The sequence below is a fragment of the Melampsora larici-populina genome (assembly GCF_000204055.1).
Source record: "Melampsora larici-populina 98AG31 unplaced genomic scaffold MELLAscaffold_3, whole genome shotgun sequence".
Taxonomy (NCBI): domain Eukaryota; kingdom Fungi; phylum Basidiomycota; class Pucciniomycetes; order Pucciniales; family Melampsoraceae; genus Melampsora; species Melampsora laricis-populina.
This window is the reverse complement of record NW_006768767.1, coordinates 1,307,100-1,334,598: the sequence shown is the minus strand read 5'-3', so window position 1 is coordinate 1,334,598 and position 27,499 is coordinate 1,307,100. Positions and strand designations below refer to the sequence as shown.

At 44.0% G+C, this 27,499-nt stretch overlaps 6 protein-coding genes across 6 annotated transcripts; 3 read left to right on the top strand and 3 right to left on the bottom strand.

The window, feature by feature from the left end:
- Window positions 1-9,337: 9,337 nt before the first annotated feature.
- On the bottom strand, window positions 9,338-11,422 carry MELLADRAFT_90887 (uncharacterized protein; the record flags this gene model as incomplete). Its single annotated transcript, XM_007404961.1, has 10 exons — window positions 9,338-9,591; window positions 9,685-9,887; window positions 9,975-10,016; window positions 10,078-10,118; window positions 10,199-10,344; window positions 10,421-10,425; window positions 10,468-10,664; window positions 10,734-10,874; window positions 10,975-11,292; window positions 11,390-11,422. The coding sequence occupies 10 exons, from the start codon at window positions 11,420-11,422 to the stop codon at window positions 9,338-9,340; spliced, it is 1,380 nt and encodes a 459-aa protein (XP_007405023.1).
- A 624-nt stretch (window positions 11,423-12,046) lies between these two features.
- MELLADRAFT_59542 (uncharacterized protein) lies at window positions 12,047-14,053 on the bottom strand (the record flags this gene model as incomplete). Its single annotated transcript, XM_007404960.1, has 8 exons — window positions 12,047-12,294; window positions 12,378-12,528; window positions 12,649-12,690; window positions 12,877-13,049; window positions 13,091-13,328; window positions 13,400-13,646; window positions 13,675-13,928; window positions 14,030-14,053. The coding sequence occupies 8 exons, from the start codon at window positions 14,051-14,053 to the stop codon at window positions 12,047-12,049; spliced, it is 1,377 nt and encodes a 458-aa protein (XP_007405022.1).
- An 872-nt stretch (window positions 14,054-14,925) lies between these two features.
- On the top strand, window positions 14,926-15,688 carry MELLADRAFT_90886 (uncharacterized protein; the record flags this gene model as incomplete). The annotated part of the gene is made up of 3 exons (XM_007405290.1): window positions 14,926-15,474; window positions 15,558-15,635; window positions 15,680-15,688. The coding sequence occupies 3 exons, from the start codon at window positions 14,926-14,928 to the stop codon at window positions 15,686-15,688; spliced, it is 636 nt and encodes a 211-aa protein (XP_007405352.1).
- A 2,516-nt stretch (window positions 15,689-18,204) lies between these two features.
- Window positions 18,205-18,974, top strand: MELLADRAFT_102314 (uncharacterized protein; the record flags this gene model as incomplete). Its single annotated transcript, XM_007405291.1, has 3 exons — window positions 18,205-18,327; window positions 18,389-18,559; window positions 18,636-18,974. 3 exons carry the CDS (start codon window positions 18,205-18,207, stop codon window positions 18,972-18,974), a joined length of 633 nt encoding a protein of 210 aa, XP_007405353.1.
- A 182-nt stretch (window positions 18,975-19,156) lies between these two features.
- MELLADRAFT_102313 (uncharacterized protein) lies at window positions 19,157-20,518 on the bottom strand (the record flags this gene model as incomplete). The annotated part of the gene is made up of 5 exons (XM_007404959.1): window positions 19,157-19,188; window positions 19,256-19,634; window positions 19,858-19,981; window positions 20,039-20,114; window positions 20,431-20,518. 5 exons carry the CDS (start codon window positions 20,516-20,518, stop codon window positions 19,157-19,159), a joined length of 699 nt encoding a protein of 232 aa, XP_007405021.1.
- Window positions 20,519-23,515: 2,997 nt separating this feature from the next.
- MELLADRAFT_76649 (uncharacterized protein) lies at window positions 23,516-25,479 on the top strand (the record flags this gene model as incomplete). The annotated part of the gene is made up of 8 exons (XM_007405292.1): window positions 23,516-23,835; window positions 23,900-24,229; window positions 24,301-24,417; window positions 24,477-24,617; window positions 24,676-24,753; window positions 24,813-24,908; window positions 24,993-25,105; window positions 25,169-25,479. 7 exons carry the CDS (start codon window positions 23,611-23,613, stop codon window positions 25,083-25,085), a joined length of 1,080 nt encoding a protein of 359 aa, XP_007405354.1.
- Window positions 25,480-27,499: the final 2,020 nt, after the last annotated feature.

The window sequence follows — 27,499 nt, the reverse complement described above, 5'->3', positions numbered from 1 at the left end:
CGCATTAGGATCATAGGGCACAATAACTGAAGGAACCTGCCTGGAAGGTTGAGGATGAGGAGTGGTTCGAGATTGACTTGAAGGTTGACTTGCATAAGATCGTGCCATATTTAAATCAAGGACCTGTCTAGAAGCAGCTAAAGCTAATTCTTGCATCTTCTTTAAAGTAGTGACACTAACCCAATCCGGATGCTTCATAGCGCGACTCAAAATATCTGGCCTAATAGCTTTACTGTAATAATCGATTAGAATGAGGTCGTCCAAAGATAATTGAAGAGCAAGACCATCAAATACTGAATTGAAATGTAATAATGAAAGTCGACCTTGTTTTAAAGCTTGAAGTTCCTTCAACATAGTCATTGAAGAAAATTTATCACCAAATCTTTCAGCGATATGATCAAAAAAAACTTCCAAAGAAGACAAAGGTTCAATGATGAATTTTAAATTTGAAGCCTGATGATTAAAAAGCACTCCATGTTCTTTAGCGTTTTCACGAAGCAGGCTCGTCCACCAAACCTGAGCAGAAGAGGTTGGAGGGAAATGTCTAGCCACCCATCGTATACGACGAGAATCATCCACAAAGCTAGCCTTGTGGGAAAACAAAGAATCACGTATGGTACTGATAAACCATATAACTGCCTTCGGATCTTGTCCATCAAAGGTCAAACTAGGGATTGGAGCTGGTTCTGCACGAGCCATCTGAGTTTGAGAAGACCGAACCGAATCTAACTGAGAATTGAGCTGATTGATCATGTCATTGTTGGAGTCGGCCGCTTCTTGTTTTAAAGTCGCCGTGGCGGCAGAGATTTCGGAACGCATTAAAGATAAAACATCATTTACCCAATCTCCCATACGTTGGTCAAAGGCGGACAATCTAACACAATCTTAAACCGCAGCTGATAACCCCGCGAACGAATATGACAAGTGGCCTAACTCAACGCGAAAAGCCTCAATCTGAGTATGCAACAAATTGTTACTTTCCTCTAATTGAGATTGAAACAGAGAGACGTTTTCGGTAGAGACTTGAGCTATCTTTTCCTCCATCGTAGTTTGGAGAAGTCGAAGAGATGGGTTAACATAACGATCAGCAAATGACTGCTCGTCATTAGAGAGACCAGCCGGGTTTTCTCCAGAGACAGTAGAACGTCGAGCTGCCATATTTGTAAAAAGAGTTAAAATACTAAAAGGTAGTCGAAATAGTTGATGATTTGTTGGTAGAAACCTGATTTGATGTATACCGACCGTGATAATCACAAAGTTGAAGCTAGATATAAGAAAAGGATACCACTCCCCTATCACCACACTTCCAATGATCGTGACGTCATAAAATGATACGATAAACAAAACCAATCGTCGAAACCACAAATTGCTTGAACCGAAATTGCCGAAACCAGCGAATTTCCCAGGAGATAAGACGAGATATCCTAATACGAACATAGCCGCCCATAAGAGTGAAAACACACGGAAATACACAATCACCATCCAAAAAAAAGACTTCAAAATTAACAAACTAACACGAAAAGATAAAAAAATAAAACATCTACATAGTAACAAAAGAGACCATAAACTAAATCTATTCACACAATATTTGTATAAAAAAAATGAAACGAAATTTTTTTATAAAAGTAGAAAGAAATTTATAAAACAATAACACAACCGATGCTATGATGAAGCATATACATTTTTCTTTGAACAGACTAATACATATTGAACAAAAAAATAATAAAAAGAACGCTCCAAAGAAAATAAGGCCAAGAAAAAAAAAGAAATCGAAAAGAGGTTTTAATGATTGAATTATACTGTAAGGGCTTGGGTGTACCTTCGAAAGGCTCATTTAGCCTTTGTAGGCACGTATTCGAGTGAGGAGAAATACTTTAATAATTCGATAAGAGAAAAAGAAACATAACTGTGTACAAGTGTAACATATATATACTAAACACATAAAACATCTAACAATTCTTCTTGATCCTTCTAAATCAAATTCCTGACAACATTCTTCGTACATAACTTGTTGTCTTAACAACATTTGATAAAAAGATAAAGAAAAATAACACAACATATTTCCAATCATTACACATCATGGCAAGAATTGTGCATTGGTTGTTGAATATCTGCCCGTTTGTGTTCGTTAGCAAGTAAAGATGTTCCACCAGGTTTTTGTTTGTTATCCTGGACCTTTGGACCGATATAGTGGGCTTTGAGGGGCCTTTTTGGACTTCAGAGTGATTTAAAACCACACATCGAAAGTTTGGAAAGGAGCGCTTCCGAACTGTATGGGGCCTGACACGTATGCACACCGGTGCGTATGCAAGGGTTTCTCAGTCACCCAGAGTTGCAAGGGTAAGGGTCTTTGTTGGATTCAGCTCCTGAAGAATGTGAATTTTGGAAAACTGCTCGGCATTTGATGGTTGTTCCATAAAATGGGCGTCGATTGAGAAAAGTAAACGATCCGATCCTATTTGATCACGAAGAGCCAGTTGAGGTGCAGAGGATCCAACCTGGCGAGAGAGGGAGACTAGGACCCCGGATAGCTCCTATAAAGCATACCGACAAAAAAACACCAAAAATTCAGTCCTTCATACCTGAATTTGAGGGTCTGGAGGGCCAAGAATACCTCTTTCGTCGGTAACATTCCGAATGAAAACTACCAAAATTTGCCAAAAAAATCCTCGCAGGTCCTTAACACTCAAAAATAGCCTAGGAAGGCCTAGAAAAGCTACAAAATTTCCCATTCATTCCTCCGACGTCGCTATGATCCAATGCCAACGTGGTCAAAACATACTTATTTTGTCGCTTACATCGCTGAAATTTCAAACCAAAAAGATACCTTTTTGGTCGGTACCTTTAATAGAAGCTATCCGGGGTCCTGGGAGACTACAGTTGATCCAGCCTAGTCACGACCACAGGCCGGCCCCGGGGCCGGCCCCGAGACCCAAATTTTCAACCCTCCAGTAATACACAAGTAGGGTATTTTGGTAGAGGTTTTTTTGCATCTTATCGGCGCTTTTGACTCACTTGATCTCAGTTTGTTGATTTGTACTTGGACTATCAAAGCAACAGCTTCAAATGCAAATACTTCCTGGACTCAAAAGCTCTCTTTGAGGACGTTCACAAGTGGTGTCCAGTGTCAAGGATTTGGAAGTATTTTCAAAAAGGCAATTGGCAGATGGACATCTATTGGTGAGTCTCTTATCATTCTTGTCTTCTTAACTCACTATCCATCAATGATACCTTTTCATTTTCAACACTCAAGACTTGGTATGACCGGGTACCAGCTGAAAAATTGACCAAGAGATACTGCTTGCATTGATGCATACCACAAAACACCATCATGAGATTTGGCATGATGTGTGACCCTCAAAGGGCTTTTCTTGTCTTATCTTGCTGTTTTCATCTTTTTTGCATATTCTGTCTGATTTCTTCATCTCCATGTACACAAACCACCATTGTTATGTACTTGACAAATTGTGATGAGCAGAACTTGCGCTGAGGGTTGCTTGTGCCGAGCCATGCTTGTGCTGCTCATAAGGTACTTAAGTAGGTACTTAAGTGGACACATAAATGTGTGGGTGCCTAGGGTAGGCGGTCAAGGCCTTAAGTTAAGTACTTAAGTACTTAATATTGGGCCGGTTAGGTACCCGGACCCAAATATTGGAGTTTGGGGAATTTTTTTTTTGAAAAATAATTGGCCAATCAGATTGACTTGCCAAGTCATTTCTAACACTTACACCCTACTCCTACCCCCAAAATGACTTATTACATGTCATTTATTTATAGGGGTTGTGTGTATAATGTTGTGTAACTGAATTTTGTTTTTGCAGAGCGGTCGTGGTCGTGACTAGACTGGATCAACTGTAGGGGAGACTTCACCGTCCCGACTTCACAATCAGGTGGTGGGCGCAGTTTTGAAAAAGCAAGGCGCGCCCGGGCACTAAATCCACTCAAAATGACGCGTCAAACTAGCAGGGCGCATATGGGCGTGCCTTTTGACCAAAAAAAGTAAAGGAAAACCCAAAAAAATCTTTAAAAAACCAGAATCGAGCTTGTCAAAGTTGCTCGGACACAAATCCTAAGGGGGTCGTTACAAAAGCCAGTTTAAATAAAGATTTTTGTTTTTTTGAAAAGGCATCTCAAAAGATATCTTCAAGGTCCCATGACTTTGAAGGAGCATCAATGACAATAATATTCGAAGTGCGGGACTCTTCTACACAAGCTTGTCTTTTTTCAAAGTCGGACAAATCAAAGAGACTATCTATGTAGCCATCCTCTAGCCCAAGATTAGGGTCAAGAAGACCTCCATACTGACAGGAAAGATTCTGGCTTCAAATTCTTTGAGAGCATCAGGTCCGTCAAAATTGTTGTCCAAGTCGCTTTCACCACATTGATCATCTTGAGCAGCCATCGAGATACTTTTCTTTGAAGAGCTTTGCTCAAAAGACAGTCCCATCCCAATTTGTGAGATCATCCTGAGTATATCAGGATCCATTCGGTTACGGTTTTTGGTCTTCGTGCCTGTCATATCTGAGAACAAACCTTCAACACCACCTGCATGCGGCACCAGCTCGAGAACCCTTATTGCAAGTGTCTTCAACTGTTTAGTCTGAGGTGATATCATGACTCGGAGCCAGTAGTCCAATGGCCTTTCATCTATTAGATATGATATGATCAGCCACCTCTACTTGAATTGACTTGATCATTTGTAAAAACTTCACCTTTTTTGAATGAAGAAAATATATCGTTTCCACTATAGTATTGAGGAACTTGTTCTTTAAGACTTAAAGCATCTGATTTGTCAAATCCCCAAGATCGAGCAACATTCACAATCATCCGCATCATTTTTACAATGGAGAACTCGCGGGAAGCTGCTATTTGACGACACGATGGATTTAAAAAGAAGCCGATGACATAGATATCAGCTTCATACATTTTTGATCGTTGATGCAAGACGTTCAAACAGTGGTGCTTGAAATCTTTGAATTGTTGGTACATATGTAGATCGATGTTTCAAAGTGTACAGTATACATTAGAGAGTTCGAGCCAGACATCCCCAACGGTTGAATTTGCACATTCCAGTCGAGCAATCGCATCAACAACGGGTTGAAGGACCTTGACCAAAATTTGATTAGATGTGAAATGGTCGCAATTATCAACAATCAATCGAATGTTCTTATTCATGGCCGGCGTATCAATGCTTTGATTGTCCAGCATTGCTACACATCGACGGAATCCGAGCTCGTGCTCTTCAACACATAAGCACACCTTAGCCATGGAAAACCATTGTGTCTCACAGGCTGTCTGTAGACCATGTGATACATTCTCTTGCTTCCTCCACTTTGCCAGGTGCTCACTGCTCAGCCCAAAATGCCGAGGATGTAAAAAAGTTTACAAGTGCTTTGTTATTAGCCACAACATCCTTCATTAAAGGATGTCCAAGGATATCCTTTGCAATGAGATTGAAGGCATGTAGGCAGCACGCTAAGCCAAAGATATGGGGGTGGTCCTCGATAAGAAGCTTCTGTTGATAAATTAGAAACCAGCTTTCAGTATATATTTTCGACTTACATATACAAAATTTAAGAAAGACAAAGCGAACCCTGAATTTGATCATGACTGATGGTGAGTCTGATACAACAGCACCGACTTGATGCCAGTTGATGCTCTTTTTAACGAGAGATTTCTTCAGAGCAGTCCATATGTTTTCTGATGTATGGCGTTCTTGATGAAGATCGAGGACATCTAAGAACTGCTTGATGTGAGTTCCACGTAGTATAAGAACAGCGTAGATACTGTTCCTTGAGCAATTGGTCCAACCATCAAGCGAGATAGTTAAGTTCTTTTGCTGGCTTAACTGTGATTGAACAGAAATTTCGTGCTTGGCATGTAAGTGCGGAAGGATTCTATTGATCATGATGTAACGGGAAGGGATCTTGTACGAAGTCACACAAAGCCGTTTTTGATACTCTTGAAAGTATCTATTCTGAAGGAAGCGAAATGGAATGTGGCCAGATATCAAAGCTTTGAGAAGCAGTTTGTGTAGCTCGTCTGTCTTTTCCTTTGAGGTGGGAGTGAAATGATGAAGTGTGGCCAGTCAATCAAAGCTGTGGATGAACTGAGGTTGAGTGAGGGGCTGATTTCTCGCAGAGACTGTCTGATCCTCAATGTTGTCGGATGTTTGTTTACTCTTCTTCTTGGCAAGACTGAATTGAATGTATGTTGATTGGTCTTCTTTTGATATACTCTTACACTTCTCCTTGATGTGATTAAATAATAATGTTGGCTTTCCATCAAGCTCATCGGAGCAATGCATACATTTTGCTTTATGACGACCAGCAACAAAACATTGTTTGCTGTCCATGAGAAATCCATTCCACTGTCTTCCATGTTTCTCGGTGGGAGCTTCCCACTTGACAGTATCCTTAGGCATGTTGATAAAGCAGAAGTGATGAAAAAGTAGGAGATATGAATTTATTTTTTGATTCAGAAACAATTTTGAAGAGATCACTGATCACCAACCATCCCACATGACCAAAACATGGCCCCATCTTATCAATGGGCGCGCCACCCCCTGTTTTGAGAAATCCCAGGCGCGCCTGGGCGGGCGCGCTCATTGGCGCGTCAAATGCGCCACGCCCACCACCTGACTTCACGAGAGACTCCAGCAAAAAATCCAGTTTGATACTGTATTACGTTTAAAAATATAGTGTCATACCGCGCGACCAATCTTTGCTGAGTGCCACCATCCTTTACCACACATTATCTTTTCATTACCTTTTTTTGCTTCATTCCCAACACCAACAATCTGAAGCAAGCATAACAAATTAATTTTACAAATGTGGTCTTTATCAAAGTTTCAAATACTTCGAGAGCCTCTCCCTCCTCCAAAACAGGGGGTTATGTGTGGTTTTGTTTGTCCTGACGTGGGATGTGATTGTGAATGCAAGTACTTTGAATGAAGAATTATCTTGGCTGTAAATTTGGATTTTCTGTGCAAAACCCCAGGCAAAAGATTCAAATTTACAGCCAAAAGAACTCTGGGAACAAGGGCAGATTCTACTTTGTATCCCATAATTTAAAGAAAGGATTGGCTGCACTTTGGCCAAACTGAAAATTGACTCAGGTTCAAGTTCCTCTTTCTTGACTCAGAGGCCCTCAACCCAGAGCCTCAAAAAATACATATGTGATTTTCTCACTTAGAAATGCATGCATGTTAGAATAACCACAGGATGCATATTTCACAATGAACAAGTCAACAAAACCAATTTTAGGGAGTAAGGCCCGGTGTGCCTCCTCTCTTGACAGATTAGTGATAAAACAATATGAGGACCCCAGTATGACTTCCAGCTTTCAAACATGAATTTATAGGCTTTGATGCATAATTCCTGGTGCTGCTTGAACACAGAACTCTTTATTTCGGAGGTTACATTTCCCGCCTCTTGTGAGTCAATAATTTGCTTGCGGGAGACAGCTTTGAGTTGAGGTATGATCAACACATGATTTAATCAGGGTAATCATGCATCAGAGGTCTTCAAAAGATCCATGATTCAAAGTCTAGAGATTGGTACAAGTATTGATATATGGGAATGGGTGAAAAGAGGTGTTGGATAATGAAGTAGCCGGGTCACAGGGAACATCATCCATTCCTTGCAGACAAATCCATTCTCCATTCCTCTCATAGGAGGCAAGGGAATCATGATGTCACCACAAGGAAGCGGTTGTCTAGGATGAAATAAACTTTCCCTAGTTCCCACTTTCCTCATTCATAATAAAAATTATCAAAATACAAAAATTTATAATTCTTCATTAATATCATTATCCTCAAAACTGGTCTTTTCACTAGCATCTTTTATAAAACATTCATATATATATATATAAATTTGTTTTCCTCCCACCCGCCCTAGCTAAGAAAAAAAAATTATATGTTAGTCTCTATAAAAGAGAATAGTCCAGTTTCCTTTCTGCTGTCCAATTACAATGTGTGTCAAGTGAATTGTAAAACAATAAATGTTCTGTTCCATCAATCTAGTAGAGTACGTGAAACTTTTTGTAACAAAAATCTCTACATAAGCTGGTTAGGTTACAGGCTATAAACATATTTGTAGTATAAACGTGACACATACCACCCTCAGAACTCTCTATTTTGTTATTCCAGCAGGTTCTATCTAGTTCATCTCAGCTTTATTAGTCCACAACAATCAAGCCAGTCCCCTGTGATTGTTCTGCGTGAACCAAGATACTCAAGTATCCAAAACCCAAGACCCATTCCCAGTAAATCATGTCAAAATTTACTTACCATTGGCCAAGCAATACATGCTCTTGGGGCTTGAGACAGTTTTCAACCCAGGTACAGCGGCATGACAGGTGCTGTGAGCTTTGGCCCACTCTGGCCATGGAATAGATTGCTCTGCAGTAACTTGACCAATCTTGTGAGCTTAAAGGGAAGCTGCTTTGTAGTACTCTTGGGATGCAGATCACAGGTGTGCAAAACAAAGAGCTCTTATTTTAAGACGGTACATCTGAAATCACAGTTTTTATCATCACATTTTGTGTTGGAAATGATATTTCTCACTGACCTGCAAATCACATGATCTATAAATGTGGACTATGTTTGGTGACAACAGAATAAGATCAACATGAGTATCATCCTACATGAACATATACTTGGATGGATCATCACTGACAGGGTAGCCGTGATGTGGATAGTTGCTAAACTTTGGAGTAAGAGGAATACATACTATGCCTGAATGAAGGTGCCTGCTTGACAACACTAGATCTACAAATTTTGGCCAGCATCTTGCATTTACCGCCTCATTTGACATGCTGTAGATTGAGTCTTTTGGGATCCATCGAATGCAACTTTTGCTCACTTTCAATTGCTCTTTTTGCATCTTATTATCTAGACATTAAATGATCAATGAATTAATTTATGAAATCTCAATTCTCACACAACCTGAAACTCTCTATTACCAGGCCCCAATTGATAATACCTTGTCTAATTTGTGATGATAGCTACACAAGAATTCATCATATATTTGTTGTCCTTAGGGAACACTGGAGAAACAAAGGTGAAAAGTTTCCATTTATTATCTATTTCAGAATTGATTACCTTCTCACCCACTCTATTCAAGTAGTTCATAGTGATGGTCACTGTGTTTAAAAACGCTCCAAACATATATCCGTTTCAAAAGATCTGTTCAATGATACAATCATGGAAGACCTGAAGCATGTGATCAACAAGATAACCTCTGCATGTATTGATTTTTCTGACCTAGAATTTTCTGCATCTCAGGGTACTCCCCAGATTCAATGATTTACAATAAATGAGTTCATGAATTCCATTTTAGGAAGAGTTATCCATCAGTGTATGTTGCACAAGAAGAGCTGCCTCCTCTGGTGATAATTGTGTGAGTAGAGAGGTAAGCTCAGAGCTAGATAGTGTCCGCCAGTTTGTTCGCATGAATTTATATGCTTCAACACGTAGTTCCTCGTGCTGCTGGAAAACTGAGTTGTTGATCTCAGAGATTACATATCTCATGTCTAGGGAATTGATAATCTGCTTGTAGCATATAGCTTTAAGTTCAGGAATGATCAACACTGGAGTTCAACAGAAGAATGTACATCAGAAATTGTTTATAGAGCTCTTGTGCATAGGTCAACGCTGACTGTATAAGGTTGAGATTTGCTTACTATCGGCTAGGCGGTACAGACTCTTTGGGCTCGAGAGAGTCTTGACTCCGGGCACAACGGTGTGAGGAGTGCTACGAGCTTTGGCCCACTGTGACCACGGAGCACGAAGCTCTTCAGGGGATTGGCTACTCTCTGAAAGTTCAATGAAAGGTGTTTCGCAGTACCTTCGGTATGCGGATCGCAGTGGTGCAAAGTAAAGAGCTCTAGATTGGAGATGAAGTATCAGGTTAGCAGATCGATTGCAGTGTTCATAATCGCATTTTGCGTTGTAGGTAGTGAACTTCACTCACCCACAGGTCGCATAATCTATAAATGCTTGATATGTTCGTCGACTGTAATGTTAAAATGAGTAACCTACCAGAAAGGCGCATGCATAAGGAGAAGATCACTGACGAGGTCCCAGTGACACGAATGGTTGCTTTGAATGCATAATTCTGCTATCAGAAATCAGTTTCACTTCACAGATGATCTATCATAAATTGCTCAAAAAACTTTCGGATATAAGTCTCAATACCTTTTCGGTTTCATGGTCGTCCGAATCACTGTCCCATTCCTCATCGGAATCGTCACAGTACATCCCGTCACCAAGATTCCCCACCTCATCTGCTTCAAGCAGGTTTCCATCCGTGTATCGACTCTCCGCATATTCTGGCGAGTGGGCTAGTTAGCACAATAAGTCATACAGATAAGCTGGCTATACACATACCTAGAATAAAAGAAAACACTTTGCACTCACATATTCTAAAATATTCAAACTGTGTGAGAATATGACTTGGGACATACAATTTTTTGAAATTTCCATTGCGATTGGAGCGGAATACTAAACGAGTGATGTCAATTGAGGGGCATTTGAAGGCTTCAAACACTGTGGAGCGCATTTGCTTCATTGCTCGCTTCAGACCAATCAACTCGCGTTGAGTATTATTTAACAGGAATGGTGGGTCTGCACGGAACCAGCATACTCCGAAGTAGATTTTTCCCTGTAATAACAAGTCGTGGCAAAGTTTCAGTGTTGAGCCGGGCTTCGCATGGGTAGGATGCATATTTACATCACAACCTGGGTGTTCAAGTAATTGCTTTAGGCCCAATGCGTTGCCTACAGTGATAGTCTTCCACTCGACTGGGTCGCTGCTTGGAGTGATCATGGGCACCTTGAGTTTCTGCATCCGTTCACCGGAATCGATTCGAAACTGGACGGTGCTCGCATCATGTGGAAGTAATGAGTGGCACGGAAGAATGTGATGTCAGTGAGAAAGATGGTTGATCTTGTACATGAGAGTACGAGCTGACTTTCCATGACATATTCCAGTCGGCATACATCTTGTACACCGAATTACTTATAAGGACGACCAATTCATCCGAAATGAGTTTTTGGAATTCCAACGAAGATAATTGCCCTGTCGGTAATCCTTCGACTGCTGTTGTAGTTTTCCGTCTTTGGAGCCGAAATTCATGAGGACAATCCGTAGAATACATTTGCTGCGCTGGGGAATAACGTGGGTCATAGAGGTGGTGCTCGCATCCCGAACGCATCGTGGCAACGATCCCACCGACGTGTGTATAATCGGGCGTTAGGAGCGAGGCAAGATTTTCAAAAAAACCCTGAGCCTACAAGTTTGAGATAACCGGATCAAACAATGAGAGTAGAATTCAAAAGATGATTGCTGAGTATAACTGCTTATTTCAGATCCGAATCTCTACTCACTGCCACCGTACGGGACTCGATCGCAGTTGTCATGATCTAAATCGGCAGTGAGTGTAGGGTTTCGATCCGATGAGAAGATTTCCCAAGTAATGGATGTGCAGCTCGAGTCCTGGTGAGTTATTAAGCTGATATTAGAATCTTGAAACGCCAGTCTTAACGCTCAAGGGATTCAAGTGGTAAAGAGAAGAGTGTCGAATGAGAAAAATATCAGACCAATTTGGGTCCCTTTCCCCCCCCCTCTTTTTACAAATCGAGGGAATGCGTTCAAAATCCAAATACATACTCATTACACTCATTACATTCTCCCGCGGAGGGCTCAAGGCCCAAGGGGGCTTTGTTAAGCTTGTTGAAAATCCCATCACGCCGCCCTAAAGGTTAACTCGCAAACCACCGTAAATACCCACCGTGGAAGAACAACAAGCTTCCCGTACATGCAACAGCAGCCAGGTCATGCGCCCCAGCTCCAGCCTCCTTGGTCTCCATCTCACCTCATCTCACTTCCCGAGATGTTTCTGGTTGGAAATAAAACTAAACAAAATAATGAGGCATTCAGGCCTGTTACCTCTCAGAATCAAGAAACTGGGTTGACTTCAGAGCACAGGGTTTCATAAAAATTTATTGCAGTTTTTTGAAATAAATGAATTCATCAAGACGTTTTTAGGAGTCTCGAAGTAGGTAGTTGAGAATGATAACAGACTCCTCCTCTGACAGATATCTGATGAGAGGAGAAAGCGCAGTGCTGGAGAATGATCGCCAGTCTTCGTTGATCTTTTTATAGGCCGACAAACGAAGCTCTTGGTGCTGCTCAAAAAGTGGACTCTGTATTTCAGAGATCACAGAGCACTTCTCCAGGCAGGCTGTGATTTGTTGGTGGCATATCTCTTTGAGTTCGGGAATGATCAACACTTTATTTCGTCAAAAGAATGTGCGTCAGGGATCAATTACAGTTCACAACTCAAAGAGCCATAAGATGTTGAGATTCACTTACTATCGGCCAGGCGGTACATACTCTTTGGACTTGTGAGTGTTCTGAAACTTGGTACGATGGTATGAGAGGTGTGGTGAGCTTCGGCCCACTCAGGCCAAGGAGTTACCTGCTTTTCGGGCAATTCTTCAAATGGAAGCGTGTCACAGTATTTCTGGTATGCAGACCGCAAGGGTGCGAAATACAGAGCTCTAAGAGTATAAACGACGATCAGATTCGCGACACACGCCAGTGTTGGCACTCATGGCTAACGTGGGAAATGATTCTCACTGACCCACAAATTGCATAGTCGATAAATGCTTGATATGTTTGTCGTCTACAATGTTTTAATGAGTGCTCTGAAAGAAAAGGATATACGTGAAGAGAGCATCACTGACGCAGTGCCCCTGACATGAATGGTTGCTTTGAATGTGACATTCTGCCGCCACGTATCGGTTTCAGTTCACTGGCAAGATCATATAGCAGCATTGCGGAGAGAACTTCATGATGAAATTATAAGCACCTTTTCTGGTTCAGCAGTGTCTGAATCACCATCCCATTCCTCGTCGGAATCGTCCATATAAAAATCTTCACTGGGAATCTCTGTCTCCTTCATTTCATGCTGTGATTCATCCACATTTTGAGTCTCAGAGTATTCTGGTGAGTGGCCTTTTGAAAATAAGGCGATTAGGTAATCTGATGGTCACGTGACATGAACAGAAAAGCTCTGTACTTACATCTCTGAAAGTATTCAAACTGTGTCAGTATATGACTTGGAACATACAAATTTTTGACCGCTCCGCTGCCTTTTGAACGGAAGATCAATCGAGTGATATCGATTGAGGGCCGTTTGCAAGGATCAAGTATTGTGGTGCGCATCTGCATCACTGCTCTCGTCAGGTTATCCACCTCGCGACCAGTACTATTCAACGATTCCTCTTGACGGGACCACGTCACGGTGAATTCCAATGAGACCTATCATCACAAGTCGGGACAAAGTTTCAGTATGCTGCCTGGATCTGCACGGGGAACAGCGGCATCCTTACCTCATCATAAAGATTATAAATATAACTGTGCTTGATCAATTCCAGAACCGCGCTGTCCACATTAATAGTCTTCCACTTGACTGGGTTGCTGTATGGAGTGATAGTAGCCTCACTCCGTACTATTGAGCTGTATCGCGGCTGGTAGGTAAACTGGAGGGTGCTCGCATGTTGCGTCACGGTACCAATTCGCACGGAAGAACGCACCGTCAATGGAAAACTTTGTGAGCTCGTGGTAGCTCTAGCTGACCTGCCATGTCATGGTCCAATTGGCATACATCTCGTAAACAGAATCACTTAGATGGACCACTAGTTCCTCCAGTCGAACTGAAGATGATTGGCCTATCGATGATGTAGTTTCTCGTCTGCCCAGCCGAAATTCATGAGGACAAGCTGTGCTATATACGTGCTCCGCTGGGTCACGACGTGGTTCATGTATGCGGTGCTCGTCTTGCTCAGTCGTAGCCAACATAGTATCGGTCTGCGTAGTGGATCTTAGAAGATGGTCAACGTGAAGAAATTTTCCACGAGTCTACGAGGTTTGGACATACGGAGCGAAAAAAATCGCTTAGCTCAAGATATTGGGTACTGAGTACAATTCCTGATTGCTGGGTGAAATACATATGTACTCACTGTCACCGTTCGCTTCTCGACCATCGTCTCCACGATTTATCACACGTCTTCAAATGGCTGGATGAGTCGTTGGAATTTTTCTTCTCATGGCGGCCTCTCTACACCACGGGGGGGTCCTGTGAGGACCCCGGAAAGCTCCTGGAGAACAAACCGTCCTCGATCCATTCCGGCCCCGGCCCTCACACTTTCACTATTTGCCCCGAGGAGAGGTGGGTTAACATGGATTTCTCGGTGGTAGGAGAAGCGCCTTGATCAGGGCTCTCGATTACATATACTTTCAGTTTTGTACCACGTGTAATCACCGAGATATCCGTATGTAAGTACCCGACCCGAGCCGGTATGGATTTTCGTCGGTCTGGGGGGGCAAAAGTTACAAATCACACATTTCCCAAGCCACCAGTCATGTTCAGGGTCAGAAATGTGTACCATCTGATAGCCCTCGTTGAGGCGCATCTTTTGCACCTGTCACATCTCTGGTACCATGTGACATGACTTCACAAAACACCGGTATCCGAAAACCCCCTCAGGACGGTTTGTTCTCCAGGAGCTTTCCAGGGTCCTGTCCTGTGCCCAAAAGTGGTCGACCAAGGTCTGAGACTCGCCGGGTCGCTTTCTGGCCCGCCGACGATCGTCACGGCCGCCGGGGCGCAACCCGCAGACCATACATCCCGCGGGCCTTTCTCAGCGGTCATTGGGGCGACCTCGAGACCGAGATTATGGCAGACCCGCCAAAGCTCAGCCGTAGATAGCCGGAAGACCGGCAAACTCATAGTACGCTTGGTTGAGTTTTCGGCGAGACAGCTTATACAGCGAAAGCACCACCATCACATGCCCTCCGAACCGTGTAAGACAAGGCACACCTTTCTCCACATATCATTTCCCGCTGCTCACGTCGTATGGTCTTCCACCTTTCAGACATCGAAAGGGTCCCCTCAGACCCAGCAAACCCCCGGTTTCGATGCCGAGCTTGCAACACTCAAGGAATGGCAAATTACGAGCATCACCTCAAGTCGGCTACCCACCAAACCAAAGTTCAGGCCTTCTTATCACGCTTAGCCGCGGAAGAACAATCACTTGTTGGTTTGGAAGCTCAAGATGGCACCGATTCCAACACACCTGACCCCCATTTAATGGAGCCGAGTTTTGAACCCAATCCCAATATGGACGATCACCACTTCAATCCTCCTTCGCCTCTTAGCGCGCTTCGCTCACTCGAACCCCACGAACTGCTCGGAGTAGGAACGCTCAACCATCCAAACAACGTGGATGATCCTGATGGACATGTTTGGTTCGATATGCTCCGTCAAGCTCTGGAGAACCTTGAGCAACTTGATCTGGAGAACGACGAAGATGAAACAGAAACAGAAGAGGAACCCCAAGATCCCCAATCTGTACGGGCCAGAGCTCAGGAGGCAATAGAATGGCACCCGTTCAAGAACAAAGAAGTGAGTGATAGATTCCATTCACTCACTTAGCTTTGCAACCGCCCAATTCCGACCCTGGCCTCATGCTCTTCCTCAATGCTCAGCAGGTCGCTGGGTTGCTAATCATTGGCTCTCCTCGTCACCTCCTATCTCGGGCACAGTACCTGTACATTCGGTCAATTGTACGCATCTGCAATGTCAAGCTCCCTGAATGGGGTACATTAAGGGAGCTTAAGGTTCGCTTGAAGGCAAGGCTCGACATTTCCTTGTCAGAACGATCCAGTCCTGGTGGCACACCCCTGTTTGGGCTGACCGTGAAGTCAATAATTACCAATGTATGTCATTTCTCATTTCGTCTAAATAGATATGTTCCCTCGGCCTGACTTTATTTTATAGGAGTTGGCAAATCCATTTGTCAGCCCACATTTGGCGTTTGTACCGGAACTCCCTCATGATGGTAAGATCAATCGGCTGTCTCAATCTCGAAAATGGCGGGAATGCTATTCGCCCGAACTTTGAGTACAAATGGTGGTCCACAACAGGCACCATTTCTATATATACAAACCTGTCGAGCTCCATACTGGCCAGCTTGCTGTGCCGGTATTTTTCTTTCAAAGTAACAACAAACTTCAAGCCAGGTGTCTACCCGCAACAATTCAGGAAGATATTAGTAATCCTAATCGTCTCAACATCGTCATTCCACAAGAACCAAATTTCGATTCAGATCTTCTCTATATGTTTGATGTGGCAGACTTCGCAAAGCCTTTCAATAATATCAACCTGGACAACGGTCAGTTTCTACGGGACTTCTGCGGAGCAAACATGTATCGTATGTATAATATTGTTTCAAAGCATCATTTATTTCCTCACAAGTCAAGTGTTATTATCTGACACCGTTTTCCGTAGAACTTCTGGACGTCGGAGTGGTGACTCAACCACTGCAAAACCCTTGGCGAGATAAAGCAAACGGCAAAGTAATACGGCATGTTCCTATTACTTTATACTCCGACGATACGTCAGGGAATGTGTCCAAAAAATGGAACAAACACATGAGCATATACTTTACTCTGTCGGGTTTGGCCCCTGAATGGACCAATCAAGAGTATAACATTCACTTCTTGGCCACGTCAAATAGCGCTTCCGCTCTCGAATTACTCGACGAGGTGGTGGACCAGGTCAAGTAAGTACCACCGTCCTCTCTTTCTTTCTTGGATAGATTGAATTCTGACTCACCGTGATCTACCCAAGTGATCATGGCGAAAATGGCTTCACAGCCTACGATGAAACCCTTGGCGAAGAGGTATTGGTCATGGTGGTGGTGCTCTGCCACCTCGGCGATTCACCGATGCATGCCGAAATTTGTAATACCACAAATCCTGCAAATACATTGACCCCGTGTCGGATGTGTGAGCTCAAGGTGGCGCGCAAGGTAGATAAAGAAGGTGATCGTTTTGTAAGGGATTTTCTGGGGCTCAATTCATTAGGGGAAAAGGTGTGTGTGTCGAGATTGGCAAGGAAAGAAAGAGGTTGGCTGACATGATGATGTACCCACAGTGTTCTCTGCCTGCTCGAAATTGGAGTGTCACACTGGGGCGCACTCAAGAACTGTGGGATCTAGCTTGGAAACCCCACACCAAGACCCTTGTGGAACAAATGGCCCGGAATTATGGACTGCGAGACTCTTTCAATGAATATTACGTACAGAAGGTTCAACATGCTCTATCGGTAATGCCTGCAATCGAAGTGGAAACCCTGGTGAATCGGTTAAACGAAGACAAGGGTTTGAAGCTTTTCAACCCCATGTTAAGGCTAAAAGGTGTACAATCGTGATATACGCACTCGCCTAAAATGTGTGGGTCTATTCATATTGACATTGGATTTCATTCTTTTTGTACCATCAGGATTCGACGGTCACATGGATACTCCGGTCAAAGTGCTGCACGTCGTTCTTCTAGGAATCGTGAAGTACCTTTTTCGAGATCTTATGAAGGACCTTTCGCCAATGAAACCAGGATCCGATAAGTTCAACAACATCACAGCGCGTTGGCGAGCGTTTAGTCCGAGAGGTTTGAACACACCACCTGTTCAGGCAATCAATTTGATCCAATACTACCAGAGTCTTGTGGGTAAGGACTTTAGGACTGTCCTCCAGACGGTGCCTTTTGTGATCTTTCCTTATCTCGACACCCCACAGCGTCACCTGTGGTTATCCTTGTGCCTGTTAGGGTCCTACATCTTCCAAACGGAAATCACGGACATGAAGGTATACCTTCAGGAGTTGGACGATCACATAGGGTCATTTCTCAATCAACTGATCAGTCACACTGCCCAATGGGTTAATAAGCCGAAGTTTCATATGTTGATTCACTTGCGAGATTCAATACGTCGATTTGGACCAGCTTCTCTCTTCGCCACGGAAAAGATGGAATCGTTCAACGGGAACTTGCGCAACGCTTCAGTTCACTCCAATCACCTGAGTCCGAGCCGCGATATTGGAAACACCTTCATTACTGAAGTGATTGTGCGTTTACTTATATCTGGGTCCTCATTCTTTGACAAGGTGCTGCAGGCCCGTGTCACTGGGGGTCCTCGCCTGAGGGCTCTTCTCACAACTATCCCCAAGTTGAAAAAGGCGATAGGTCTAAATGACAACCCAAAGGCTCTTCTGCTTTTCAAGGAAGGTCGTAAGTTTAATCTTTGTCTGTTCATAGCCACACCGTCGCTGATCTTGGATCTTCTGCTATAGGCAGGATGAAGACTGAAGTCCAGCGACCACATTTATTACCTGAATCCGACCCCGGGCATGAGTTTGTTTGTTACAAAAGCATTTCCCTGCCGGACGGTCAAAGCCTGCGAGCCCTGGATTTCGTAGTTGTAAGGAACCGCTCATGCGCTTTCCTAAAGCCATCCTAACTGATGTTCCATGGTGTTTCAGCTCAAGGACCAATCAACAGTGGCCCAGGTTCAATCTTTATGGATTCCCACAGGCAAGGCCCCTATCAAGGCCGTTGTTATCTTGAAACAATGCAATAGAGGACGCCTGGTTCCTTTCTATGGCATGCGAGAGGTGTTGGTGACTGAACATCAATACACACGGAGTGTCCGGGTCAGTCGATTGACCCTCCTTCACTTAGGCTGCTCGAAACAATAATCAATTGTCTTGTTGATGTGAATGGTTATAGGATATGTTTGCCATACTCAACGTACAACACAATTGTCGCAAAGGACTATGCACGGTTACTATGTCAAACACCAAAAAATTCGAGCACAAAATCTGTGACGTCTTGGTTTCCGGAATCACTCATGCAAAAACCAATTCTGATATAATCAATTCAGCAGCTCATTACTCAGGTGAACTCCATAGGAAAATCTCCAAACTCAATCTGGCTCCAGTCACCCCACCTCAATGGAACAAAACTATAACCAAAGGACGGGGCGTATGGAACGACGCCCCAAAGGGTAACAAGAAACAGAAAACCGACGACGGACCTCTTTCCACTGAAAGCAATCTTGAAATTTGATCAATGCAATCTTTCTATAGTGCAAAACCTACTTATTTACAATGTTGGTGTGGCGCAGGATGGAATAACGCTTGTATATAGGATGATTGATACAAACAACTACATTTAATCATATGTAAGGATGAAATGATATCTGTTTGTGAATCTTAATGCCATTTGGTGATGCCTAGTTGACTGAACTTTTATAAAGGTGGCCTATCCAACTTGCCAGTGCCTGCATTACAATGAAAATATGATATCAGTTTGCCAATCCACACATGATTGCCTTTTGGGAAACATACGATATGGATCCAATACGCGACGTAGGCATGCTCTTGCGCCGTGAGCTCGGCGACACCCCCAGACTTCATCAACAAGTGCCTCTGGAAGGGTGCGACGAATGACATCAAGAGCACATCTATCAATAAAGAGCGCCACTGCAGTACGTATGGTGGGCCGAGGCGAGAGCAGGTAATCTTCTTCCCCGGTGATTTCCTCAGTGGCACGGTCGATGTTGAATATCCACATTTGCCAATTAGATCCATCTTCTGCTAACTCGGGGAAATCTTCGATAATATGTTCAACCCCTTCAAATTTGCTAATCATATTGTCGACACGATGATAGTCCTCCCTTTGGCTTGCGGCTATAGCCGCGCGGACTTCAGGGGATTGCATTGCTAACTAGGAAAACGAGGTTAGGAAGGAAATTAGAAGGGGTTCAAAGAGAATTAAGTGATTGATGTGTGATCGCAGAAAGGCCACCCACCGAAATCAACAAGTATTCAGACAATAACGCAATTCAATGACCGAGCCGTAATTTCAGAGGGGGAAAGCGAGAGATCCCGTTCGAAGACACCTCAGCTTTTGGATGGCAATTGAGCGCAATGTTTGTTATTTGACAAACATCGCGCTCAATTGCCCTCCAAAGGTGTTTCACACTATTGGACGCCTCGCGGTCCTGTTGACCTCGGCAGAAACTGTGCCATTTGGCCCAATCAGGACAACAGGTCTGGGTCTCCCGCGATTTACTGGCGCGTTAAGTACAATGTGGGGTGAAGGAGTTCTTTCGATCGAAGACACCTCACGTTTGGGGGGCCAATCGTGCGCAATGTTTGTTATTTGACAAAGATGGCCTAACACGCGCTCCCATGGTGTTTTGCACTATTCAAGGCCGCACGGTTCAGTGGACCTCGGCATCAACAAGACAATGTTGTCCCCATCAGGACAACAAGGGTGGGCCATGGTCGAGACTTGGCCCTAACCCCTTCTCCAACCAATCACGGCAGCCCAATATCGTCCGCATCAGGAACTCAATTGGACTTAGACCGAAAAACGCGTGCCTGTGGGCTGCCCTTCGCTGGTTGGTCAGTGTCTTTGATTGGAAGCCACACGTCTGCTGTATGGTCAGAGTATAAAGAGACACCAATCCCTGGCCGGTGTGTTTGTTTCTCTCCCACTCTTGCAAAAGTTCCTCAACCTTTGTTTGTTCGATTACCCGTCACTTCTCTCAACACTTTCACTTCGTGAATCAATTTCTTTAGCCCAATTGATCTAATCCAAACCATGTCATCGTTACCAAGCCGAACTTTTGGTGTGTCCTTCTTTCCCCCTCTTTTAATCTCTACAACCTGATCGTAATCCTCATCCTTGATTTTTCTCTTCTCTTCAGGCAACCTAGGCCATGACGCCGGTGGCTCGCCGGGGGGACCCGTGACTCCTCGCACCCCGGCCAATGCCAACTCCATCCGTGGGCTCAACAGCTTTGGTACCTTTAATGCAGCGACCCGGCCCGAAAAAAGCGGGTCGATCCCGGGATCAGGACCGGGTCAGCCCGATCTCGGCGTGGGCATGGGCAAAAGCGGGTCAGCCCGGTCCGACCCGCATAATGTAGGCACAGGGGAAGTTTGGGCAAATTCGCTCTCAGGTGGGCAAAAAAGATAATAAATTTTTATTTCAAGCGCCTACAATACGTATTTTTCATGTTTTAAAAGACTACCATATGTGTATAACAGGTTGGAAGTTAACATTTTCAATAAAATATTTGATAATTTGGAAAAATTGAACAGATAGACTCATAGAGGAACCAATGATAATACCTTGTTCCAAGTCTTGAGACATACAAGAGCTTCAAAAGTATCCGGTTTGAGACCATGACGTCTTTTGGTTAAGATACGGCCGCCTGCTGAAAAGGCCCGTTCGGAAGGGGTACTACTTGCTGGGACTGAAAGAAAGATTCGAGCCAGGTTTGCAAGAGAGGGATAAGTTCCTTCGTTACGTCGCCAATAATCCAAAGGTTTACAAGATCCGGGCTCGCGAGGTTCAGCTAGATAACTTATAAGTTCATCGGCCAATGAGTGCTTCTTGGGTGCCGGTAAGAAAGTTTGAGGTCCGTCTTCATCAGGCTGTTGGATTGAATCTATTGTATCCTCTACAACATCTTCATCTAAAATAAATCGTCGAGCCTCCTTTAAGAAGAGTTCTTGCAAATCGGATTGATTGTAAATACCGGCTTTTTGAAGAGTGTCGGAGGAAATCTCCTTGTCCTTGCTTCGAGGGTCAAGTACATGTGCACAGAGATACACTGGCTTAGCGATTGCGTCGTTAAAGTAGGTGGCAAGCTTTTTCTTCATCGGAGTGATGGCAAGTCGAATGGAAATGGTTTTCGAATGAATCCAAAGCCTTGAAAAGATACAAGATATCAGCGATGTGAATTACAAACTGAAAATTTATCATCTCAAGCTTACCTTGTCAAGTTGACTTTCAAGCCACTCATAAACTGGTAAGACAGCATCAAGACTCGTATAAGTCGATTGTGAAAGCATATTAGTGGCTTTTTCGAACGGCTCGAGAAATCGAGTAAGGCAGGCAATGAGATCCCACTCGGAAGGGGTGAGAGAAAACTTGGTCATTGAGGAGTCCCTTGAGCATTTAAGATCGATAACATCCTTGAGTTCAAGTGCTCTTTTGAGAGCCATGAGATCCGAATTCCATCGAGTTTCAACGTTTCGAATGAGTCCAAGACGGCGACCGAGTTCAGCCTCCACAAGATTCTCAAAAGACTTTCTACGACTTGGAGTTTTCATCACAGCGGTGATGAAAGCCATGAGACGAGTTAATGCTCCAGGAGCATCAACATGATCATTTCCACCATCTTCAAGTAAATCAGGTAAGGTGACTGAAGAATTCTCGCCAAGGTTTTTTGAAAAAACTGCCAAACCAGCGCGAGCAACTAAGTTAATGACATGAGCTACACATCCTAGCAAGTGTTGGTCCTTATTGAAACTTTTGATTTCGCCTGCGACTTCTCGCGCCATCGCTCCATTTGTGGATGCATTATCCGCTGTAATACAATAAATTTTTTGATCAATATTGAATTTCTTGAGGCACTCCATAAAGTAAACTGCAAGGTTGGCACCCGACTTGGGTCCTTCAATATCTTGCATAGCTAATATAACTTCTCGCATCTCGTATTGATTGTCGATCCAATGAGCAGTGATACCTAAGATGGGATGATCATTTGGCGATGACCATTCATCGCAGGTGATGTTGATAGCTAGTGATTGAGCCAATACGACCTTGAGAAGAGTACGACAGACACGGAACTGCGTCTTGACAGCCTCCATTACGCAATCGGATCCAACAAGGATGGGTGGTATGTCTCAATTACAAAGCTTGAGAAGTTGTTTGAACTCTTCGCGATCAACAATCATAGCTGGCATCTCGCCATTCACAACAAGCTTGACGAGATGAAACTTGAGAGATTCTCGAGATAGTTTGGGAATCTGGAAAGCCAGATTCAGAAAAGAAATAGAATGAAATAAAAGAAGAATTATAAAAAGAATGAAATTAGAGAAAAAGATCAAAAGAATAAAAAAATGATCAAAGCTTGAATTCGAAAAACTTACTGTTTCCATCTTGCCACTGGTGAAAAAGGACTTAATCGCACCTTGTTGTGGCTCGGATTCTGGTGTAATCCAGTGTTGACGCTCAAGATGTCGAGCGAGAGACTTTGTACTCTGAGTTCAATCTGGAGTCATAGGAACTCCACATATATGGTTGCTTCCTGCGGGTTTAGAAACTTGACATATGTACTTTGCTGTCCCACGTACTATTTCCGTCTTGAAATACTTCCATACCCACGATGTTTGATTCTTTGTAATCTTATTAGATGAATTGGAGTTCGTAGATTGCGTGCGCTGAGAGTGCGGAGGAGTTGATTCATTGTCTGAGTCCAGTACAATAGGTGACGATACAATAGGTGGGGATGAGCGTCGAGGGCGTTTCGGGTGTTTCGGCATGATGTTGGTTGGTTCTCGGCAGAGTCTGGGAGCAGTGATGGCGGATTTTGGGTGGGAATTTTGGTTTCTCCCCAATTTCTTCAATTTTTTTGAATTTGAAGAAAATTGGGGCTACCGGACCGGGTCGACCCGGCCAAAAAAGGAATGGGCCCCGGGCCATTTTCTTTTTTCCGGGTTAGGTCCGGGTCGCTGCATTAGGTACCTTACGAGGTAATTAAATAATTCTTTGTTTCAAAAGAGACCTTTCTCCTTGTTAAAGCTCTCTTTGTCTTCTTTTTATCACCTTTCTCCTCGATTTCCCCCCTCTTATTTGCCTGGAACCTTTTCCAGGTGCGAGAGCTCCGTCTGTTTCGGGGCGCATGCGAAACGATCGTTCGCTTTCGCCTGGTGCTCGAACCTCTTCTTCGTCCTCTCTCAAACGTTCTGACCACGAGAGAAGACCTGATGATGAGAGTTCTCAAGTCTTCGAAGATCAAAGATCCTCCAGACCCCTTGGGTCTATCAAGAGTGTTGTCTTTGAAGAAGCGGTCACTAAGGCTGGTCTGGATGACTTTCACCGAGACTATGCGATGGGGGCGGCCGAGGTAAGATACTCCTCTCTGCTCCTTTTCCACTTTCTCTTTTTGAATGTGTTACGTCTTGTTTTAGGCTCTAGGACCTTTCCGTCACATCGTTTGGAGTGTCGCTCAGGCCAAGGTCCTGCTCGACATGACCAACTTATCCGACAACATGCTCAAGATGACAGATCAGATGGTCAGTGTTTTGGATCAAGTCGAAGCTGCTTTCGCCAAGATCAATCGCATCTCTGTCAAGGTGGATGCCATCGGCGACGCTGTGGATAATATCACCAACCATGTTGATACTATTACTGAGTTGGTTCAAGCTGGGCCAAACGTTCAACCGACACCCAATGGCAATGCCCCCACTGGGGCCAATCAGCAGGCCACTCAAGCTTGGGTCTGTGGGCCCGAACTTAGGGTACGTTCTATCCCTCAATCCTTCCTTCGTTTCCACTATCATCAGAGCCTGCTGACCAACGGAAATCATAGGGCGCGATTGTCGCCGCGGCTCACCGATTCATTGCTCTACCGTCCCTGGAGTCGTATACGGCTTTGGAGACCCCCGAGCGCGAATGGCTTGCTCACTCACTATTCAATTGCATCAAGGTACGATAAGTTTTACATCCTATCGCTTCTCCTTATCTCATCCCTGTCGTCTTCATCAGACCGCTGTGCGCCAAAACGGAAATTACAACCAGTACCTTCCGCCTCAAGTCAACGGTGTCAGTGATGTCACCGCGACCAGGGCTTACAACACCGAGATCAAGAATGTCTGTAAGCACATGCGCGAAAGGCTTCACCTTATTGTGAGTGTTTGCCCTTGACACGTTGTTGTGTGTGCTTTAGCTAATGTAACCCAATCAGCTCTTGACAGGAGTCTACGATCCCAAGAATTCCGTAGTCCAAGGTGCCGTTCCAACCCTCAAGTTACTCATCCATCGAGTGAGTGTTACTCTGATTCATAGGAGCTACAGCATATCATTGACCGCGTTTTTATATAGATTGCACTTAAGTTTGGACTCACCGGGGACCAAGCTGACATCGAGGCAGTTTGGGCCAGTACGACTGAGCTCGGACGCTGCCGCATTGCTTACCTTGTGAGCTTCTTCTTCCTCATCACGTGCCATTACACATCTCTCACAATTTTTTTGGTGTCTTTGTTTGTCCACGTGCGTGATTAGCGACGGGAGGCCCTTCAAATCTTCCAGGTTGGAAGGGGCTCTAGTTCCATTTGGGCCGCCGTTGACAACCAGCTCAACGACCTACGTTGTTGAGGTCGTGATTATACAGCATCGTAAGTCATGTGCCACTCCGCCCTGCATGTTCTACAAGTAACTGACGAGGGGGTTTCCGCCAGATTTTATAACCTGATTTATGATGATGACCGTACCGCCTTTGACGGCCAAGCCCGTTATGAAGACATATCCCAAGTCTCTGATTTCCGCTTGCCTTTTGAAGACGAGGTCAACGCGGCCATCATTGGACATGAAAACAACTCAGAATGAATCTGACGAACATGCTACAGTTCCACGAAAATCTTCACGCTCTTTCAACTCCCCTTTTTTGAAAATTTTACGATGCTCCTTGTGTGCTCAATGATTGTTGGAATGACGAACCAAACGTGCTATCCCCCCAATGAAAGTGAAAATGAATATTCAATTGAGTCTCATTGTTTGATCCCTTGTTTGTGAGCATGTGATTTGGCTCTCACTGTGCGCGCCGCACCCTTGCTACGCCCGTTCGGATGGCTGCCTGCTTGGCATCCGCGCCCTCTTTGGCACCTCCAGGCGCCCTCCGTGCGTTGCACTCGCACCCCTTACATGCACTTTGAGATGCCTGCCTTTTTGGCAGCCGCACCCTAACCCTGCCCAACGAAAAAGGTGATGGGCCGTCGTCTGACGAGACTCATTCGGTCTTTTGTCTGATCGATGGCGGTTTGTAGCCCGCCCAAGCAGGCGGCCGTCATTCCGAAAATCCAAGGCCTACCCTAAGACCGCCCATCCCTCTGCAGGAATGGGCGGTCTCACAACAGCCGGTCCTGCCGGACCGAAGGCGGTCCGGACCCTCCGGTGGTGTATTTTTGTATGCGCAATACAGCGCGATTTCGACCGTATAAGCATAATTGACCAGCGATTGGCGAAGTATATGCTCATATTGAAGCTCAAACTTAACGAAGTCCCAACACTGGACCTAACCACCATGGAGATCTCAGATCTGTAGGATTGGACCCTCTGCTTCATGTGAAATTCTGAATCCATCACTGCTTTACCAAATGGGTCAATCAAATTCCGCAGTTTAAACTTTGAACACGGTTAATCACTCCAGATCGCTCCCTTTGTCTAAATTTTAAAACCCCCAATTTTAGCCTTTTTCATACACGAAAAACAACAGAGTTTTTTTAAAATTCCCTGTTTCATACGTCTTTCACCCCTACATTTTTGGGGCCTTTGGGGGTGCACCTAGCCAAGATTTGGTTCTCATACCTCCCAGACCTTTACGTTTGAGAGCGTGTTTTTGGGAGTTTCAAGCAATAATAAAACTTCATTTTTTTGGGTCAAAAAATGCTAACAAAACATGAGTTGAGACCTTTTATGGCATGCATTGTTGTAGATACAATAGAATGTAACTACAACTCTTCATCACTTGCTTCACGTTGGCCTTTCTTCTGGGCACATAACCGGGCCAAGGCTTCTTTGACCCCTTGCATATAAGCAGGCCGCTTCATTTCTTGCACCATCTCCCATATACCTTCTGTGGTAGCCAGGCACAATGTGGTTGAGGTTTGGTGATATTCAACACACTGGTCTTGGGAAACAGATAGTGAATATGTGGCATCTCCAAATGAGTCAGTAGAAGTCTCTTTGGAGTTGCTTGGCGGTAACCCATAGCCAATGGGTGATTGTCATTGTGGAGGTATAACTGTGTGGATATGTATGAATTTTTTTCACAGGTATCACTGGACTTGAGCCATTGGTGACAACCACCTTTGAGCCAGGCCGGGTGGTACCCAAATGTTAGGGGGTCTCAGTAATATCTAAAAAAATTTGTAGAGGGTCTTTTTGGCAAAGGTGATTTTTCTTCACTCTTTCACCGCATACTTCACCCATGTATTGTAAAAATACAAGTCTATGCTATTCTGTACTCCAGGATTTGTGATGAGAGGTGCTCCACCTACTTACTCAAGGTATGCAAGTACCAGCTTAAGTGGCTACCTAAGTATTTAAATACTTGAGTGAAGTACTTAAGGACTTAATATTGGGGCCCTTAGGTACCTAGACCCAAATGTTGGAGGTTTGTAAAAACAAAAATTTCAAAAAAATGGCCAGCAGATTGACTTACCAAATCATTTCTGACACAAACACTCCCCTAATTAAAGCCCAAACAATGACTTTTTACATATGATTTGTAATTAAGAGTTCAGTGTATAAATTTGTGTAATAAAATTGCAATTTTGCAGAGCGAGTCTGGTTGTGACTAGACTTGAGTAACTGTATGAATCCTCTTGTTGGAAGGGAAGATATGTTGAGAAGCTTTGCCTGTTCAAGTGGAGCCGGCATGTCTGAGAAGGAAAGATTTTAGCCTGGGAAAAAGAGATTGATAAGTTGTGAGAAAATTCCGAGTGGTTTGATTTCAAAACTACTACACATCACTGCATGGATATGGTCAGATTTGGGCATATTTATTCTTT